This window comes from Oncorhynchus nerka, linkage group LG5 (genome assembly GCF_034236695.1).
Source record: "Oncorhynchus nerka isolate Pitt River linkage group LG5, Oner_Uvic_2.0, whole genome shotgun sequence".
Classification (NCBI taxonomy): domain Eukaryota; kingdom Metazoa; phylum Chordata; class Actinopteri; order Salmoniformes; family Salmonidae; genus Oncorhynchus; species Oncorhynchus nerka.
The window spans coordinates 62,398,750-62,416,425 of record NC_088400.1 but is presented as its reverse complement, the minus strand read 5'-3'; the positions used below and the strand labels follow the sequence as shown (position 1 = coordinate 62,416,425).

Here is a 17,676-nt window from a genome sequence, read left to right as displayed (position 1 = left end):
ATGAGTGGGTTTTTCTTTCTACTTGCATTTTATGTAATTCAGGGCTCACCTGAAAGAGACCTTGGTCTCAGTATGACTCCCTGATAAAATAAAAGGTCAAAGTTAGGTTAGGGTTAGGTTTAAATCACATTTTCAGAAGTTAAATTGTAGAAATGGGCAGTGTTTATGACTGCGGCCATAGACGCTAGTAACGACCAAATTACAGCTCTTGATGTGTTTGTCACTGAATTGACGTATGCCACATTCACGTGCTGGTAGGAATTAGGAAACTCTGACATTTCATAGTGAGCAATTTCAAATAAGATTAAACCAGTCACATAGATGAAAGACCGCATCCTTGCAAAGAATGTGGCAAATGCTACAGAAGGAAGGTATGCTTGACCAGACATTCAAGTGTGCACTCAAGGAAACCAAATTACTGTAAAGTCTGTGGCAAATGTTTTGAAAGAAAGGAAGACTTGGCGAAACATACAGAGATACATACAAGAGAGAAATTATATTGCTGCAAAGACTGTGGCAAATGCGTCAACCAGAAACTAAACTTAACGACACACATGATATCTCACAGACTGGAGAAACCTTATATTGCTGCATAGACTGTGGGAAATGCTTCACTCGATCACAGGGCCTTAGAATTAATAAGACCATACACACATGGAAGAAATCATACAGGTGTCCAATATGCAATAAATGCTTTGCCTTCCATAGCCATTTAAAATACCATCAGACTGTTCACACAGGGGAGAAATGTTATAGTTGGCACCAACCATGGGTTGTGCCGTGGCAGAGGTCTTTGTGGGCTATACTCAGCCTTGTCTCAGGATGGTAAATTGGTGGTTGGTTGAAGATATCCCTCTAGTGGTGTGAGGGCTGTGCTTTGGCAAAGTGGGTGGGGTTATATCCTGCCTGTTTGGCCCTGTCCGGGGGTATCGTCGGATGGGGCCACAGTGTCTCCCGACCCCTCCTGTCTCAGCTTCCAGTATTTATACTGCAGTAGTTTATGTGTCGGGGGGCTAGTGTCAGTCTGTTATATCTGGAGTATTTCTCCTGTCTTATCCGGTGTCCTGTGTGAATTTAAGTATTCGCTCTCTCGCTCTCTCGCTCTCTCGCTCTCAGGACCTGAGCCCTAGGACCACCTGGCCTGATGACTCCTTGCTGTCCCCAGTCCACCTGGCCGTGCTGCTGCCCCAGTTTCAACTGTTCTGCCTGCGGCTATGGAACCCTGACCTGTTCACCAGACGTGCTACCTGTCCCATACCTGCTGTTTTCAACTCTCTAGAGACAGCAGGAGTGGTAGAGATACTCTGAATGATCAGCTATGAAAAGCCAACTGACATTTACTCCTGAGCTATTATTATTTGACCCTGTTGGTCATCTATGAACATTTGAACATCTTGGCCATGTTCTGTTATAATCTCCACCCGGCACAGCCAGAAGAGGACTGGCCACCCCTCATAGCCTGGTTCCTCTCTAGGTTTCTTCCTAGGTTCTGGCCTTTCTAGGGAGTTTTTCCTAGCCACCGTGCTTCTACATCTGCATTGCTTGCTGTTTGGGGTTTTAGGCTGGGTTTCTGTACAGCACTTTGAGATATCAGCTGATGAAAGAAGGGCTTTATAAATCAATTTGATTTGATAGTAGACAGAGTGGCAGTTGCTTCCTTTTCAAAGTAAACTTGAGAAGACATATGAGATGCTTTCACAACATATAGAAAACTGTCATTGTGTCATTTTCTGTATATATTTTTTCTGTTTTCGCACATCACAACATGAATACGTTAGGAATACATGAGTAAAGGTGCCAAGGTCTAAACTCAGTGGGCTCCTTGTTTGTATATATTTGAAAATGAAATAATTTGTAAAGTCTTCTCTTTTTACTTGTGACAACACAACACTATAGATGAAGCAATTAGGTGACAACTTGAGAGTGCCCCTGTGTTGAGGGAAAAACATCAGAACCAGATTTCTAACAACATTCTACCTTCCACTTGCAGCGACCTACCCTCCAGGACACTGCTGGCTTCAGTTAGCCCACACCATTGTGTATTACTCATAATATTTAGTGATTTCTTAAGACTGCAGTCCCTGCGATATTTGGGACACTGTCGTCTATATGTACAGAATGCCCCAGAAACCAAAACTGCTATTTGTTTAAAATACAGTATTTAAATAGGTCACATCTGTTTTTGACTGAATTCATCAAAGTACATATCTTGTTTTATTAATGTTTTTTTTTATGGATGTCATTTGAATGCCTCCGTTTCCGTTATTGTACATGATTACTATGATGGATAACACTGGCCATGTTTGATCATATCTTTATTCTTTGGTGTGGTTGGTTGGTTAAAATACTGAGATCTACATCCTATTCCTAAACTGTTCGTCTTGTTAAATTAAAGTAAATCATATTTATTCAAGTACTTTTTTGTGGACAAAAAATATAGCCTAATCTGTTCGCTTTAACATTTAGCATTAACAGTAAAACTTTTATTTTGAAATTCATGGGAAAATACTACCGGAAGTTCAACCTGGTGTTGTTCTAATCTTCCTTCAACCGAGTTCACGACCGAACCGCCCATTGCACGTTAGAACCTTATGTACCTCAACGGTTAGAAATCATGTTTGCTTTTGTCAATTTGTGAGAAGCTCTTCAACTGTTGGAATATATTAAAATGGCTGATGAAGACAAGCTTCAGCCGTTAATGTTTCTTATGACCTATATGCTGATGAAGCGCAGAAGAGACATAAACAACGCGGATACACAGAGACTCAATGAGGTGAAGAGACGTATCCGCCACAGACAATACTTCTTCCAAAGACAGAGGCGAATGCTCATGGTACTGTAATCTGACAAAGCTAAACCAAGCCATTTATATTGAAGTTCATTGGACTGCGTTCCATACACGAATAGCTAAACGCACACGCATAAACAAAGCAATAAACTCTGTGTCACATAAGACGTTCAACCGTGTTTCTCAAAATTCTAATTTCGAAGTGGTTGTAAACGTCAAATTAAGAAATGTTTAATGTTACGTTTAGGCATTAACTCCGAACGGTGAAGGTTTTGGATAGGCTTGAAATGAAAGTCTCAAAAGTAACTTTATATTGCTGGATTCAGACATGTAACATTTTGCACCAGATGCAGATACTTACCAGTCCACAATGACCTAGCAAAACTTACTTTAACAGCGCCCATAAGCAATAAATCACGAGGGCGTGTGGTATATGGCCAATCAGTGGCAATTTTAGCATGTACATCTTGGAGGGGCAAACTCCATTTTGGCATGGCACAACACTACACAATACATTAATTGCACTATAACGGTGACAAACGGTGCTCACAAACTGTTAGGGCTTTACAGTGCCTTCGGAAAGTATTCAGACTCCTTGACATTTTTCACATTTTGTTATGTTACAGCCTAATTGTAAAATTGATTTAAAAAAAAAAAAAAACTCATCATTCTACACACAATTACCGAAAATGACAAAGCAAAAACAAGCTTAGAATTTTTTGCTATTTAATAGAAAAAAGATCACATTTACATAAGTATTAATACCCTTTACTCAATACTTTGTTGAAGCAGCGATTACAGCCTCAAGTCTTCTTGGGTATGACGCTACAAGCTTGGTACACCTGTATTTGGAGAGTTTTTCCCATTCTCTGCAGATCCTCTCAAGCTCTGTCAGGTTGGATGGGGAGTGTTGCTGCACAGCTATTTTCAAGTTTCTTCAGGGATTTTTGATCGGGTTCAAGTCCGGGCTCTGGCTGGGCCACTCAAGGAAATTCGGAGACTTGTCCCGAAGCCACTCCTGCGCTGTCCTGTTGGAAGATGAACCTTCTCCTCAGTCTGAGGTCCTGAGTTCTCTGGGGCAGGTTTTCAGCAAGGAACTCTCTGTACTTTGCTCCGTTCATCTTTGCCTCAATCCTGACTAGTCTCCCAGTCCCTGCCCGTGAAAAACATCCCCACAGCATGATGCTGCCGCCACCATGCTTCACCTTAGGGATGGGGCCAGGTTTCCTCCAGACATGACTATTGGCATTCAGGCCAAATAGTTCAATCTTGGTTTCATCAGACCAGAGAATCTTCTTTCTCATGGTCTGACAGTCTTTAGGTGCCTTTTGGCAAACTCCAAGCGGGATGTTGTACCTTTTACTGAGGAGTGGCTTCCGTCTGGCTACTCTACCATAAAGGCTTGATTGGTGGAGTGCTGCAGAGATGGTTGGTCTTCTGGAAGGTTCTCCCATCTCCACAGAGGAACTCTGGAGTTATGTCAGAGTGACCATCGGGTTCTTGGTCACCTCCCTGACCAAGACCTTTCTCCCCTGATTGCTCAGTTTGTCCAAGAGACTTGGTGGTTACAAACTTCTTCCATTTAAGAATGATGAAGGCCACTGTGTTCTTGGGGACCTTCAATGCTGCAGAAATGTTTTGGTACCTTTCCCCAGATCTGTGCCTCCACACAATCCTGTCTCGGAGCTCTATGGACAATTCCTCATGGCTTGGTTTTTGCTCTGACATGCACTGTCAACTGTGGGACCTTATCTAGACAGGTGTGTGCCTTTCCAAATCATGTCCAATCAATTGAATTTACCACATGTCCAATCAAGTTGTAGAAACATCTAAGGATGATCAATGGAAACAGGGTGCACCCGAGCAAAATATTTGGTCTCTTAGCAAAGGTTCTGAATACTTATATAAAAACGGTATTTCTGTTTTTAAATTTTAGTAACTTTGCAAACATTTCTAAAAACCTCTTGGCTTTGTCATTATGGGGTTTTGTGTGTAGATTGATGACGATTTTTTATTTTATTTAATACATTTTAGAATAAGGCTGTAACGTAACAAAATGTGGAAAAAGTAAATGGGTCTGAATACTTTCGAAAGGCACTGTTCATAAAGATGTCTCAACAGCAGAGCTTTCTTTTCAGCACCATGGAGTGAATCCTTACCACCGCTACAACTGGCTATCGGCGGAGCCTTGTCTGGCAGCGAAACGGTTAATTTAGCCTCATTTACTCCCTTTTTTTAAAAACATAGCTGATATGGCTGACTTGCTTAACTTCTCTGATCTAGCGATCCCGGATATGGGTTTGAATTCGACAACATACGGTGTTCGCCACAAATAGTCATATTAAACATTCCTGAAAATACAAGTGTCTCACATGCTTCAAAAGCCTAGAATCTTGCTAATCCAATGGATTTACTGCGAAAGAATACGAAGCAATTATCTGAGCACAGACCCCCATATCAAACTACTTGTTCAACCAGCACTTGCGTAACAAAATCACAGATTGCATTGAAATAAATCATTTACCTTTGAAGATCTTGCTCTGTTTGCAATCCCAAGGCTCATTGTTACACAATGAATGGTCTTTTGTTCGGTTAAATCCATTTTTTATAGCCTAACACGAAACATTTTGTGAACGCTTATCTCGTTGAATTTCGTGTCATTCAATTTTCGACGAAACATCCGACGTAAATACACAGACTATACCTGACTTTATCCAGTCATGTTTGGTTTCCTTGCAATCAACTGTTTGTTTGTAACACAACCAAACCTGATGGGTCATTTCGCGGGACGTATTGACCCCCCCAAAAAACGATTGGAAGATAACAAGTGACGAGCTCATTGTGCACCAATTATAGGACCACTTGACTCATTGACTGTATTTTAACCCAATGACCACTGATCGTCTTGAAATCTAGCTGGGTAGATAGCCAATGAGCTGAGGTAAGCGGCAATATGCAATGGTTGTGTGTTGGAAGACCAACCCATGTCGTAAACTCCAGCGTAAGAGAGTCATTTGCTATTGAAGTTTTATTCCCGGAAGGAGCTACGCATTTTACGCACAGCGTTGTTTTTGGTAAACGCGCAGATTCAGCTGTTTATATATCAATCAGTATAGCGACTAAGTCAGGGAAAGCTAAATCGAAGTCTAGCTGTATAGATGTACACACAATTTTAGAAGAAATTGATCGGAAAAGTGAGACAGAGATTGTTGTAGGACGATTAATTTAGCGATTCCCAAGTGGAGGAATATTTTTTGAACTGAGAGGACACCGTTGTAGCCACTGTGTATAATCTGTAAAGTGCCTGCAGAAGAGGAACAACGTCACCGTTTTGGACTGGTACGTTCTTCTCATGCTAATGCCGTTGTTTGAAATTAATAATATAAAATATATTTGTGAAATGAAATAGCCTATGAGGCTGTTGAGGGGAGGTCAGGCCCACAACAATGGCCAAAGTGAAATGGAGACAGTAGATACAGCTGGTCTGTTGTAATATAATAGAGACAGTAGATCTATCTGAAATGTCATAATATAAAAGAGACAGTAGATGTAGCAGGTCTATAATAATATTTTCAACCTTATGTTCCCTGTACTCATATATATATATATATATATAATCTGTTTATTATAACTCAGCAGCACAATATTGTGTAGAGCTTTGGCAAAGTAGGTGATGTCATATCCTTCCTGTTTGGCCCTGTCCGGGAGTCTCATCGGATGGGGCCACAGTGTCTCCTGCCCCTCCTGTCTCAGCCTCCAGTATTTATGCTGCAGTAGTTTATGTGTCGGGGGGCTAGGGTCAGTTTGTTATATCTGGAGTACTTCTTCTGTATTATCCGGTATCCTGTGTGAATTTAAGTATGCTCTCTCTAATTCTCTCTTTCTCTCTCTCTGAGGACCTGAGCCATAGGACCATGCGTCAGGACTACCTGGCATGATGACTCCTTGCTGTCCCCAATCCACCTGGCCTTGCTGCTGTTCCAGTTTCAACTGTTCTGCCTGCGGCTATGGAACCCTAAACGGTTCATATTTACTCTTGAGGTGCTGTCCTGTTGCATCCTCTACAACTACTGTGATTATTATTATTTGACCCTGCGTGTCATCTATGAACATTTGAAAATCTCGGCCATGTTCTGTTATAATCTCCACCCGGCACAGCCAGAAGAGGACTGGCCACCCCTCATAGCCTGGTTCCTCTCTAGGTTTCTTCCTAGATTTTGGCCTTTCTAGGGAGTCTTTCCTAGCCACCGTGCTTCTACACCTGCATTGCTTGCTGTTTGGGGTTTTAGGCTGGGTTTCTGTACAACACTTTGAGATATTAGCTGATGTATGAAGGGCTATATAAATACATTTGATTTGATAGAGGACAGAGGGTCTTCCAAATATTGAAAGTGTGCAAATAGTTACCCATGTTATTTTGTAAATGTATATATTTTTTTCTCCATTTTGGGGGGGGTCGTGTTAGAATACCATTTTGTTTAAAGTTATTTGTATACCTTCACCAATTTGGCCACTTGGGTACATTTGGGCTACTTGTGTGGGACACCTGGGTGACTTCATGATAAATGTCATGTAGCACACTCATTTTGGAAGTTATTCTGAAACATTGCACAAGTACTGTTGCCCTCTTATATTTGTCACTGAAATTGTCCACATCATCCTATCTGAATGTTTGTTTTATCTTGTTCATTTTAAAGATGATGATACAACAATAAAAATCAAAAACATATGTTTTTTTTCATTGTATTATCTAAACCAGATCTATTGTGTTATATTCTCCTACATTCAATTCACATTTACAAAAACTCTAGACATACAAAAAAACCTAGACAATACAAAAACTAGCGTACCCACCCTAGTCACACCCTGACCTAACCAAAATATAGAGAAAACAGATATCTCAGGTCAGGGCATTACAGTACACCCCCCCCCCCCCCCCCCCCAAAGGTGCGAACTCCCGGCCGCAAACCTGAACCTATAGGGGAGGGTCCGGGTGGGCATCTACCCTCGGTGGCGGCTCCGGTTCTGGACGCAGCCCCCCCTATTTACGCTGATCCCTCCGCCTTTGTGGAACCGGACCGTGGATCATCGCCGGAGGCCCCGGACTGGGGACCGTCGTTGGAGGTTCCGGACTTGAAACTGTCGCCGGAAACTCCAAACTGGAAGCTGTCGCCGGAAGCTCCGGACTGGAAACTGTCGCCGGAAGCTCCGGACTGGGAACTGTCGCCAGGAAGCTCCGGACTGGAAGCTGTCGCCGGAAGCTCCGGACTGGGAACTGTCGCCGGAAGCTCCGGACTGGGAACTGTCGCCTGGAAACTCTGGACTTTGAAGGCGCACTTGAGGCCTAATGCGTGGCACCGGTACTGGTGTTACCGGGCTGATGACACGCACCTCAGGGCGCGTGCAGGGAGGAGGCACAGGACGTACTGGACTGTGGAGACGCACTGGAGGTCTGATGCGTGGTGCCGGCACTGGTGGTACCGGGCTGGGGACACGCGCCTCAGGGCGAGTGCGAGGAGCAGGAACAGGACATACTGGACTGTGGAGGCGTACTGGAAGTCTGGAGCGTAGAGCTGACACAACCCGTCCTGGCTGGATGTTTATTTTCTCCCTGCAAATGCGGGGTGCTGGCACAGGACGCACTGGGCTGTGCAGACGCACCGGAGACACAGTGCCCAGAGCCGGCGCAGGATATCCTGGTCCAAGGAGGCGTACTGGTGACCAGGAGCGCTGAGCCGGCACCATCCGTCCTCCATTTGTGGATAATGGCTCTCACCGTGGTTAGCTGGAGTCCCAAAGCTTTAGAAATGGCTTTGTAACCCTTTCCAGACTGATGATGTTAATTATTTTGTTTCTCATCTGTTCCTGAATTTCTTTGGATCGTGGCATGATGTCTTGCTTTTTGAGATATTTTGGCCTACGTCACTTTGTCAGACAGGTTCTATTTAAGTGATTTCTTGATTCAACAGGTCTTGCTGTAATCAGGCCTGGGTGTGGCTAGTGAAATTGAACTCGGCTTTCCAAAAAATGTGATTAACCACAGTAAATTCATGATTTAACAAGGGGGGGCAATTACTTTTTCACATAGGGCCATGAAGGTTCGGATAGCTTTTTCCCTTAATACATAAAAATATCACTTAAAGACTGCATTTTGTGTTTACTTGTGTTATCTTGGTGTAATATTAACATTTGTTTGATAATCTGAAACATTTAAGTGGGACAAATGTGCAGAAATATAAGAAATCAGGAAGGGGGCAAATACTTTTTCACAGCACTGTATGTGAGAATGCTGTTGATCGACTACAGCTCAGCGTTCAACACCATTGTGCCCACGAAGCTCATAACTAAGCTAAGGACTCTGGGACTAAACACCTCCCTCTGCAACTGGATCTATATATGTGCATGTGTATATATATACATTTTTTTGCTAAACAGGTGGGGCTCAAAACGGGCCCCACCCGCCCTGAATAACAGGTCACCACTGTGGCCAATATGTCACGGCTAAGGGCTGTTTTTAGGCACAACTCAACGCGGAGTTCCTGGATACAGCCCTTAGCCGTGGTATATTGGCAATATACCATAAACCACCAAGGTGCCTTATTGCTATTATAATTAGATGAATTAGAGCAGTACAAATAAATGTTTTGTCATACCCGTGGTATAGGGTTTGATATATCACGGCTTTCGGCCAATAAGCATTCTGGGCTTAAACCACCCGGTTTATAATACTGATTTGTATCACTGGTGAAAACAAAGACCCCCCTCTCTGTCTTTCCCTCTTTCTCTCTCCAGATGCTGACAGCTCGAGACGTGCGCTGCAGCTGTGACATCCGTACCCGACCCTGGACCAGCACGGAGTGCACTGATTGGTGGGAGCGGGTAGTGATGACTGAGTTCCAGCCCTCTGATTGGCTGGAGAAGTTCCGCATGAGCCGGGAGACCTTCTTCTTCCTGTGTGGCAAGCTGAAACCCCGCCTGGCTCGCCAGGACACCCACTTCCGCCGGGCGCTTCCGCTGGAGAAGCGTGTGGCGGTTGCCCTGTGGCGGCTGGCGTCCAACATTGAGTACCGCACCATCAGTGGGCTGTTTGGCGTGGGCAGCTCCACGGTGTGTAAGTGTGTGAGGGACGTGTGTCACGCCATTGTCACACTACTCCGGCCCGTCTACCTATGCTCGCCCAGCGTACAGGAAGTAGAAGACTCTGCACGTCACTTCCTATCTCGCTGGGGCTTCCCTCACTGCGTGGGCGCCGTGGCAACCCTCCACACTGCCATCCTCACGCCGTCCGCTAACGTGACCAACTACGCCAACCCAGACGGGTGGCTCTCTGTGGTCTCCCAGGTAGGACAGGACCTCTGCTGCAATAAATAGCCCGGGCTTTTATTTGCTTCAATTGCTGAACACAGCCAGCTCTTATTAGAGACAGGCTTCTATTTGAGCCAAGCGTCTATTTTTACATTTAACATTTACATTTAAGTCATTTAGCAGACGCTCTTATCCAGAGCGACTTACAAATTGGTGCGTTCACCTTAAGACATCCAGTGGAACAGCCACTTTACAATAGTGCATCTAAATCTTTTAAGGGGGGGGGGGTGAGAAGGGTGGTGGGGTTTCAGGTGTCTCCGGAAGGTGGTGATTGACTCCGCTGTCCTGGCGTCGTGAGGGAGTTTGTTCCACCATTGGGGGGCCAGAGCAGCGAACAGTTTTGACTGGGCTGCGCGGGAACTGTACTTCCTCAGTGGTAGGGAGGCGAGCAGGCCAGAGGTGGATGAACGCAGTGCCCTTGTTTGGGTGTAGGGCCTGATCAGAGCCTGGAGGTACTGAGGTGCCGTTCCCCTCACAGCTCCGTAGGCAAGCACCATGGTCTTGTAGCGGATGCGAGCTTCAACTGGAAGCCAGTGGAGAGAGCGGAGGAGCGGGGTGACGTGAGAGAACTTGGGAAGGTTGAACACCAGACGGGCTGCGGCGTTCTGGATGAGTTGTAGGGGTTTAATGGCACAGGCAGGGAGCCCAGCCAACAGCGAGTTGCAGTAATCCAGACGGGAGATGACAAGTGCCTGGATTAGGACCTGCGCTGCTTCCTGTGTGAGGCAGGGTCGTACTCTGCGGATGTTGTAGAGCATGAACCTACAAGAACGGGCCACCGCCTTGATGTTAGTTGAGAACGACAGGGTGTTGTCCAGGATCACGCCAAGGTTCTTAGCGCTCTGGGAGGAGGACACAATGGAGTTGTCAACCGTGATGGCGAGATCATGGAACGGGCAGTCCTTCCCCGGGAGGAAGAGCAGCTCCGTCTTGCCGAGGTTCAGCTTGAGGTGGTGATCCGTCATCCACACTGATATGTCTGCCAGACATGCAGAGATGCGATTCGCCACCTGGTCATCAGAAGGGGGAAAGGAGAAGATTAATTGTGTGTCGTCTGCATAGCAATGATAGGAGAGACCATGTGAGGTTATGACAGAGCCAAGTGACTTGGTGTATAGCGAGAATAGGAGAGGGCCTAGAACAGAGCCCTGGGGGACGCCAGTGGTGAGAGCGCGTGGTGAGGAGACAGATTCTCGCCACTTTTTCCTCAATAAAATTTTGAAAAGGCTACCACGCCATTTATTGTGACCAGTATGACCAATATAAACATTAGAATAACATCCTTCGCAGATCAGACTTGCAAAGACTAGGCTGCCTATCATAAACCCCAGATTTTGCGGTTCAGCACCATGGAGAGCGTGTGCCTATAACAATTCATTTAGACACACATTTGCTGAAATTTGTGCCAATGCCCGGCTATTGAAAGGGTCAAGTGGCTATTTGAGACTCGGCATTTAATTGAAGTGTTACAGTATATGGTTGTGTCTGACTGCCTGTCTGTGAGATAGTAACATTCATCTGCCTGTCTGTGAGGTAGTAACACTCATATCTGTCTGTTAGGTGGCTGTGAACGGGCTGGGTCAGTTCTGGGACGTCTGTGCTGGTTTCCCTGGCAGCACTGAGCCGACAGCCATCTTGCAGAACTCAGCACTTTGGGCGTCGGCCTCTGAGGGCGTGCTGTCACCTGACCCACCCCCGAGCTTCATGGGAAAACCCCTGAGGTATCATTGATATTATTATTTACCCTTTTAGATAGTGCTATCATTATTACTTGTATAAGTATGAGCAGTAATAGTAGTCCAGTGATACAATTACTATTGTTATCCCTCTGGTGACCTGTGTCCTACCAGCCTAATAGACTGAGAGCACATTGTCTTGTCCAGATATGTGTTGTTGGGGGAGTCAGGGTACCCCCTCCAGCCCTGGCTGATGAAGGCCTATTCCAAGAAGAAGGAGGAGGATGATGTGGAGGAGGAGGAAGGGGGGCACGCGGAGGCCCGGAGGGCCTTCAACCAGGCAGGTTTTTATTTTCAACAACGTAAAACAGAATCACTCATGGATTAAACTCAAAGTAGTAATGTGTTAAAAAAAAAATCCCAATTTCAGTGAACATTTCAGACGTTTTACACAGTTGTGAGCTAAATTTACACATTGGACTGTAGTAGACCCAGAGTTTTGCTGCAGTAAATCCATTTTGTTGTTGTTGTTGATCAACGTTTAACCTGGTTACTTTGTCTCCTGCTGTAGCGATTTGTGCGGGCGTGGCGTGGGGCGGCAACGGCGCTTCTTCGCCTGCGGGCGCGCTGGCAATGCCTGAGCAAGAGGAACGACTGCAGCCTGGACGTGGTGCCCACCATGATCCTGGCCTGCTGCATCCTGCATAACGTGTGTGAGGCCCATGGAGATTTGTTCCGGGGGGAATGGCATGGCGAGGTGACCAAGGGTGAGAACCCCCAGCCTGGTCACACTGCGGGACACGCCCCCTCTCCCTCTGGAACTTCAGACCACCTCCAGGGTGAGGAGGTCAGAAAATTGTTCTGTCACTACTTCCAGCAGTCACAACTACAACAACAGGACTAATGGAATGGACAGTGTTGTGATAGGGAAAAAATCTAGAATTCTCCCCAAGATTCTCACGACTGTATACATAGCCCTGGCCAGCATTCCAGTTACTGTCCCTACCTGTATTCATAAAGCATCTCAGAATAGTAGGTAGTGCTGATCTAAGATCAGCTTGGCCTTTTTAGATCATAGTGAACAAGATTATGGACAGGGGGGACCTGATCCTAGATCTGCACTCCTATTCTGAGATACTTTCTCTCTCTCTCGTGCAACTCCTCTCTGTTCTGTTACTGTTTTTTGGGGGTTTTGTTCTCTCGTAGGTTGTTAGTTTGTCTAAATAGTTGTGTAGCTCAGTGATCATGTGCATATGGGGTATATAGTCATGCTTTTTATTGATGCACAATACAAGTTACATTTTCTGTTCTGTCTGTCACTACATTTGTATCTACGGTTACACTGACATTGTTCTATGCCCCGATTTAAAAAAGAAAAAAAATAGAACATTGTTCTAGCTACCTAGTACATACACTGCACTTTTTGTAGCTGTAAATAAGATCTACTGTCTCCAATCTCCTACTCTTCCTCTACTGGAAGAAATCCTATGGGAAACACTTCCAGCTGACAGAGCTGCCCTCTTAGCAGAGAATGTGGACATTCTTGTCTTTCTGAAAAATAACTTTCAAATAGAATGACTGTCACTGAATATAAGCTGAAGGTGAGCAGGCTTAAAATGCATTCGGAAAGTATTCAGATCTCTCTACTTTTGACACATTTTGTTATATTGCAGCCTTATTTAAAAATAAATGTATAATAATTATTCTCATCAATCTACACACAATATCCCATAATGACAAAGCGAAAATGTTTTTTTCTGAATGTTTATTTATTTATTACGAATAAAAAACAGAAATACCTTACATAAGTATTCAGACCCTTTGCTATGAGACTTGAAATTGAACTCAGGTGCATCCTGTTTCCATTGATCATCCTTGAGATGTTTCTACAACTTGATTGGAGTCCACCTGTGGTAAATTAAATTGATTGGATATGATTTGGACAAGCACACAGTTGACAGTGCATGTCAGAGCAAAAACCAAGCCATGAGGTCGAAGGAATTGTCCTTACAGCTCCGAGACAGGATTGTGTCGCGGCACAGATCTAGGGAAGAGTACAAAAAAATGTCTGCAGACTTGAAAGTCCCCAAGAACACAGTGGCCTCCATCATTCTTAAATTGAAGAAGTTTGGAACCACCAAGACTCTTCCCAGAGCTGACCACCCGGCCAAACTGAGCAATCGGGGGAGAAGGGCCTTGGTCAGGGAGGTGACCGAGAACCCGATGGTCACTCTGACAAAGCTCCAGAGTTCCTCTGTGGAGATAGGAGAACCTTCCAGAAGTACAACCATCTCTGCAGCACTCCAACAATCAGGCCTTTATGGTAGAGTGGCCATACAGAAGCAGCACCTCAGTAAAAGGCACATGACAGCCCACTTGGAGTTTGCCAAAAGGCACCTAAAGGACTCAGACCATGAGAAACGAGATTCTCTGATCTGATGAAACCAAGATGCAACTTTGGCCTGAAAGCCAAGCATCAAATCTGGAAGAAACCTGGCCCCATCCCTACGGTGAAGCATGGTGGTGGTGGCAGCATCATGCTGTGGGGATGTTTTTCAGCGGCAGGGACTGGGAGACTAGTCAGGATTGAGGGAAAGATGAACGGAGCAATGTACAGAGAGATCCTTGATGAAAACCTGCTCCAGAGCATTCAGGGCATCAGACTGGGGCAAAGGTTCACCTTCCAACAGAACAGCAACCCTAGGCACATAGTCTCTGAATATCCTTGAGTGGCACAGCCAGAGCCCGGACTTGAACCCGTATTGTGTGTAGATTGATGAAAGGAAAACATAATTAAATTACATTTTTAATAAGGCTGTAACGTAGCAAAATGTGGAAAAAGTCAAGGGGCTTGAATACTTTCCGTATGTGCTGGTGATTTGAATTGATTGTGGTCTACTGCAGTTAAATGTATGTTGTAATGAGCATGATTTCCTTTCTGTGCCGAACACCCGTTATACCCCTAGACAAGACCTTTTTACAACATTTTAGTAATTAGCAGACGCTCTTATCCAGAGCGACATACAATAGCAATTAGGGTTAAGTGCCTTGCTCAAGGGCAGATCAACATATTTTTCACCTAGTCGGTTCAGGGATTCTAACCAGCAACCTTTCTGTTACTGGTACAACTCTTAACTGCTAGGCTACCTTCCATCTTTAACCCAGCTGCAGACTGGCTTCACAGTGCGATAAATAAGGGGGATCCTCCCCACTGGAGTCGTGAAACTCAGGACCCCACTAGAACCAATGAGAGTTCTCCTGGTGCAGCCTGGCCTGCAGGCCGGGATTCAGGAGCACTGAGGTGTCGTAACTCTCAGGGCGCCGCCCCTAACCACGGTGTAGTCCAGCCTCTCTTGTTCTTATAAAGCACCACTGGTCCAGGAGCCTTCTGGAGATGTCCGTCCATCTAATCTGGGCTCTCCCTCTCTGTGTGCTCTTTGTTTCCAGCTTCAGCCTGACAGTTGTTGCTCATTACCTCAGCACCCTGCAGTCCACCGTACAAATCAGCAGCAGTGCTATCCCTGCTGAGGCACCCCAGCTGACTCACATCTCTTTTGTAGCAGCTTCGGATTTCACCTGGGTCATTCCAGGGAGTTCCCGGAATCTTTGGATCTCCCCTAGGAGGTTGTGTGTGACCTCATAGGTGTTCCGTGGGTTGTATGCAATTTCTTGTGGGTGGCTGTATGGATGGTTCTGTGTTATGTAGAGCTTGTCCACTCTGAATCCCATATAGCCTTCCTGTCTGACTCTGAATACAACTCGGTCTCTTGTTGTCCCTAGAATCCAGGGAGTTGTAGCAGCGTTTAGTGACATAAGCAAGAAGTGCTTTGTTGTGGTTGCCACTGTGGTTGAGATTTCCCAGTGTGTCGTATTCATCCCCGTCTGGATAAGGTAACATATGTTCATAGTTGTAATAGTGATGAAAGCCGTAGTCTCCCCTGTTTGGTTCGAAGGGGGGGACTTCTGATGTTGCCATTGTTGTCGAAGGCGATATTGTGAGTGAACAAGTGCAGCAGCGTGAGGCCGTAGCGAGGGGCCAACCAAAGTCAACGTAGACTTTGGTTGGCCCTTCCCTCACTACGGCCTCACGCTGCTGCACTTTTAAAGCTCCTGCTGTTCATTAGGTCTCTGATTAGATTGAGCAGATAAGAATTCCTCTTTCCAGGGTCAAAAGGGAAGTGTCTATGTCTAAGTCATAAAACTTTGGCAAACACTCCTTCTTTAGATTTACTGGGTGGCAGGCTTTTACTCCAACCCTTCTCTAACAATCAGCGGCTCATCAGGACCTTTAGGTTTGGCCACCAATGGTGGAAAGAAACCAACTCGATGAGAGATTTCTGCGATAGTGTAATATGGGTATGCAGTTGAGTTACGTTCTCTTATCTCCCATTTCTCTAACCCCCTGAACCCCCAAACCTAGTGGCCTATCAGAGCCGAACTAGGTGCAACTCCTTTGCCCACGAGGCCCTGCATGATAGTCCTAGAGGGTTGCTACAATATAAACAAATATATAAAGACATAGAAACTATAATACCGGTACCCTGAATGTCTTACCTTGTTTATGTCTGCAGCAGGCTTGTAGTGAAGTGAGGAGACTACTGACTGAGCCTATTGACTCTGTGTTGTTTGACTTTGTCCTCTCTTTAGCTGTAGCCTCCCTCTCAACCCTCAACAGGGTCGTCACTAGTTACCTACTTCTAAAATGTATCTTCTGAATAAAATGTGATTTTAAACCTAACCTTAATCATCTGCTAAACGTATGCCTAACCTTAAATTATGACCCAAAAAATTATTTTAGTTTTCAGGAATTTTTATGATATAACCAAACTACAAACAGACAGATTTATACTTTGTGGCTGTGCTATTTAGTGGAAACCCCTCAACAGTCGCCTCAGAATGGAAAGGGAATGTGATCTACGCTTGGAAAGTGAAACTCAAACTCCCTCTTCTTTCTAGTGATGTGTATCCCATCATACCCAGGTCCCATGCCCATCATTGTATCCCATCATACCCAGGTCCCATACCCATCATTGTATCCCATCATACCCAGGTCCCATACCCATCATTGTATCCCATCATACCCAGGTCCCATACCCATCATTGTATCCCATCATACCCAGGTCCCATACCCATCATTGTATCCCATCAGGTCCCATACCCATCATTGTCCCATCACCCATCATTGTATCCCATCATACCCAGGTCCCATACCCATCATTGTCCCATCCCATCATTGTACCCAGGTCCCATACCCATCATTGTATCCCATCATACCCAGGTCCCATACCCATCATTGTATCCCATCATACCCAGGTCCCATACCCATCATTGTATCCCATCATCAGGTCCCATACCCATCATTGGGTCCCATACCCATCATTGTATCCCATCATACCCAGGTCCCATACCCATCATTGTATCCCATCATACCCAGGTCCCATACCCATCATTGTATCCCATCATTGGTCCCATACCCATCATTGTATCCCATCATACCCAGGTCCCATACCCATCATTGTATCCCATCATACCCAGGTCCCATACCCATCATTGTATCCCCCATCCCATACCCATCATTGTATCCCATCATACCCAGGTCCCATTGTCCCATGCCCATCATTGTATCCCATCATACCCAGGTCCCATACCCATCATTGTATCCCATCATACCCAGGTCCCATACCCATTGTATCATTTGTATCCCATCATACCCAGGTCCCATCCCATCATTGTATCCCATCATACCCAGGTCCATTGTATCCCATCATACCCAGGTCCCATACATCATTGTATCCCATCATCATTGTATCCCAGGTCCCATACCCATCATTGTATCCCATCATACCC

General features: G+C 45.3%; 1 protein-coding gene across 1 annotated transcript; it reads left to right on the top strand.

Moving 5' to 3' along the window:
- The first annotated feature begins 2,534 nt into the window (after nt 1–2,534).
- LOC115129806 (uncharacterized) lies at nt 2,535–16,567 on the top strand. Its single transcript, XM_029660534.2, has 5 exons — nt 2,535–2,833; nt 9,581–10,129; nt 11,714–11,874; nt 12,037–12,169; nt 12,401–16,567. The coding sequence occupies exons 1-5, from the start codon at nt 2,669–2,671 to the stop codon at nt 12,731–12,733; spliced, it is 1,341 nt and encodes a 446-aa protein (XP_029516394.1). The 5' UTR covers nt 2,535–2,668; the 3' UTR covers nt 12,734–16,567.
- Nucleotides 16,568–17,676: the final 1,109 nt, after the last annotated feature.

Excerpts from the sequence above, each read along its gene's own strand:
- LOC115129806 (XM_029660534.2), top strand. The coding sequence starts at position 2,669 with ATGGCTGATGAAGACAAGCTTCAGCCGTTAATGTTTCTTATGACCTAT. Across the intron at positions 2,834-9,580 it reads GACAGAGGCGAATGCTCATG|ATGCTGACAGCTCGAGACGT; the intron begins GTACTGTAATCT and ends TTCTCTCTCCAG. Across the intron at positions 11,875-12,036 it reads TTCATGGGAAAACCCCTGAG|ATATGTGTTGTTGGGGGAGT; the intron begins GTATCATTGATA and ends TGTCTTGTCCAG.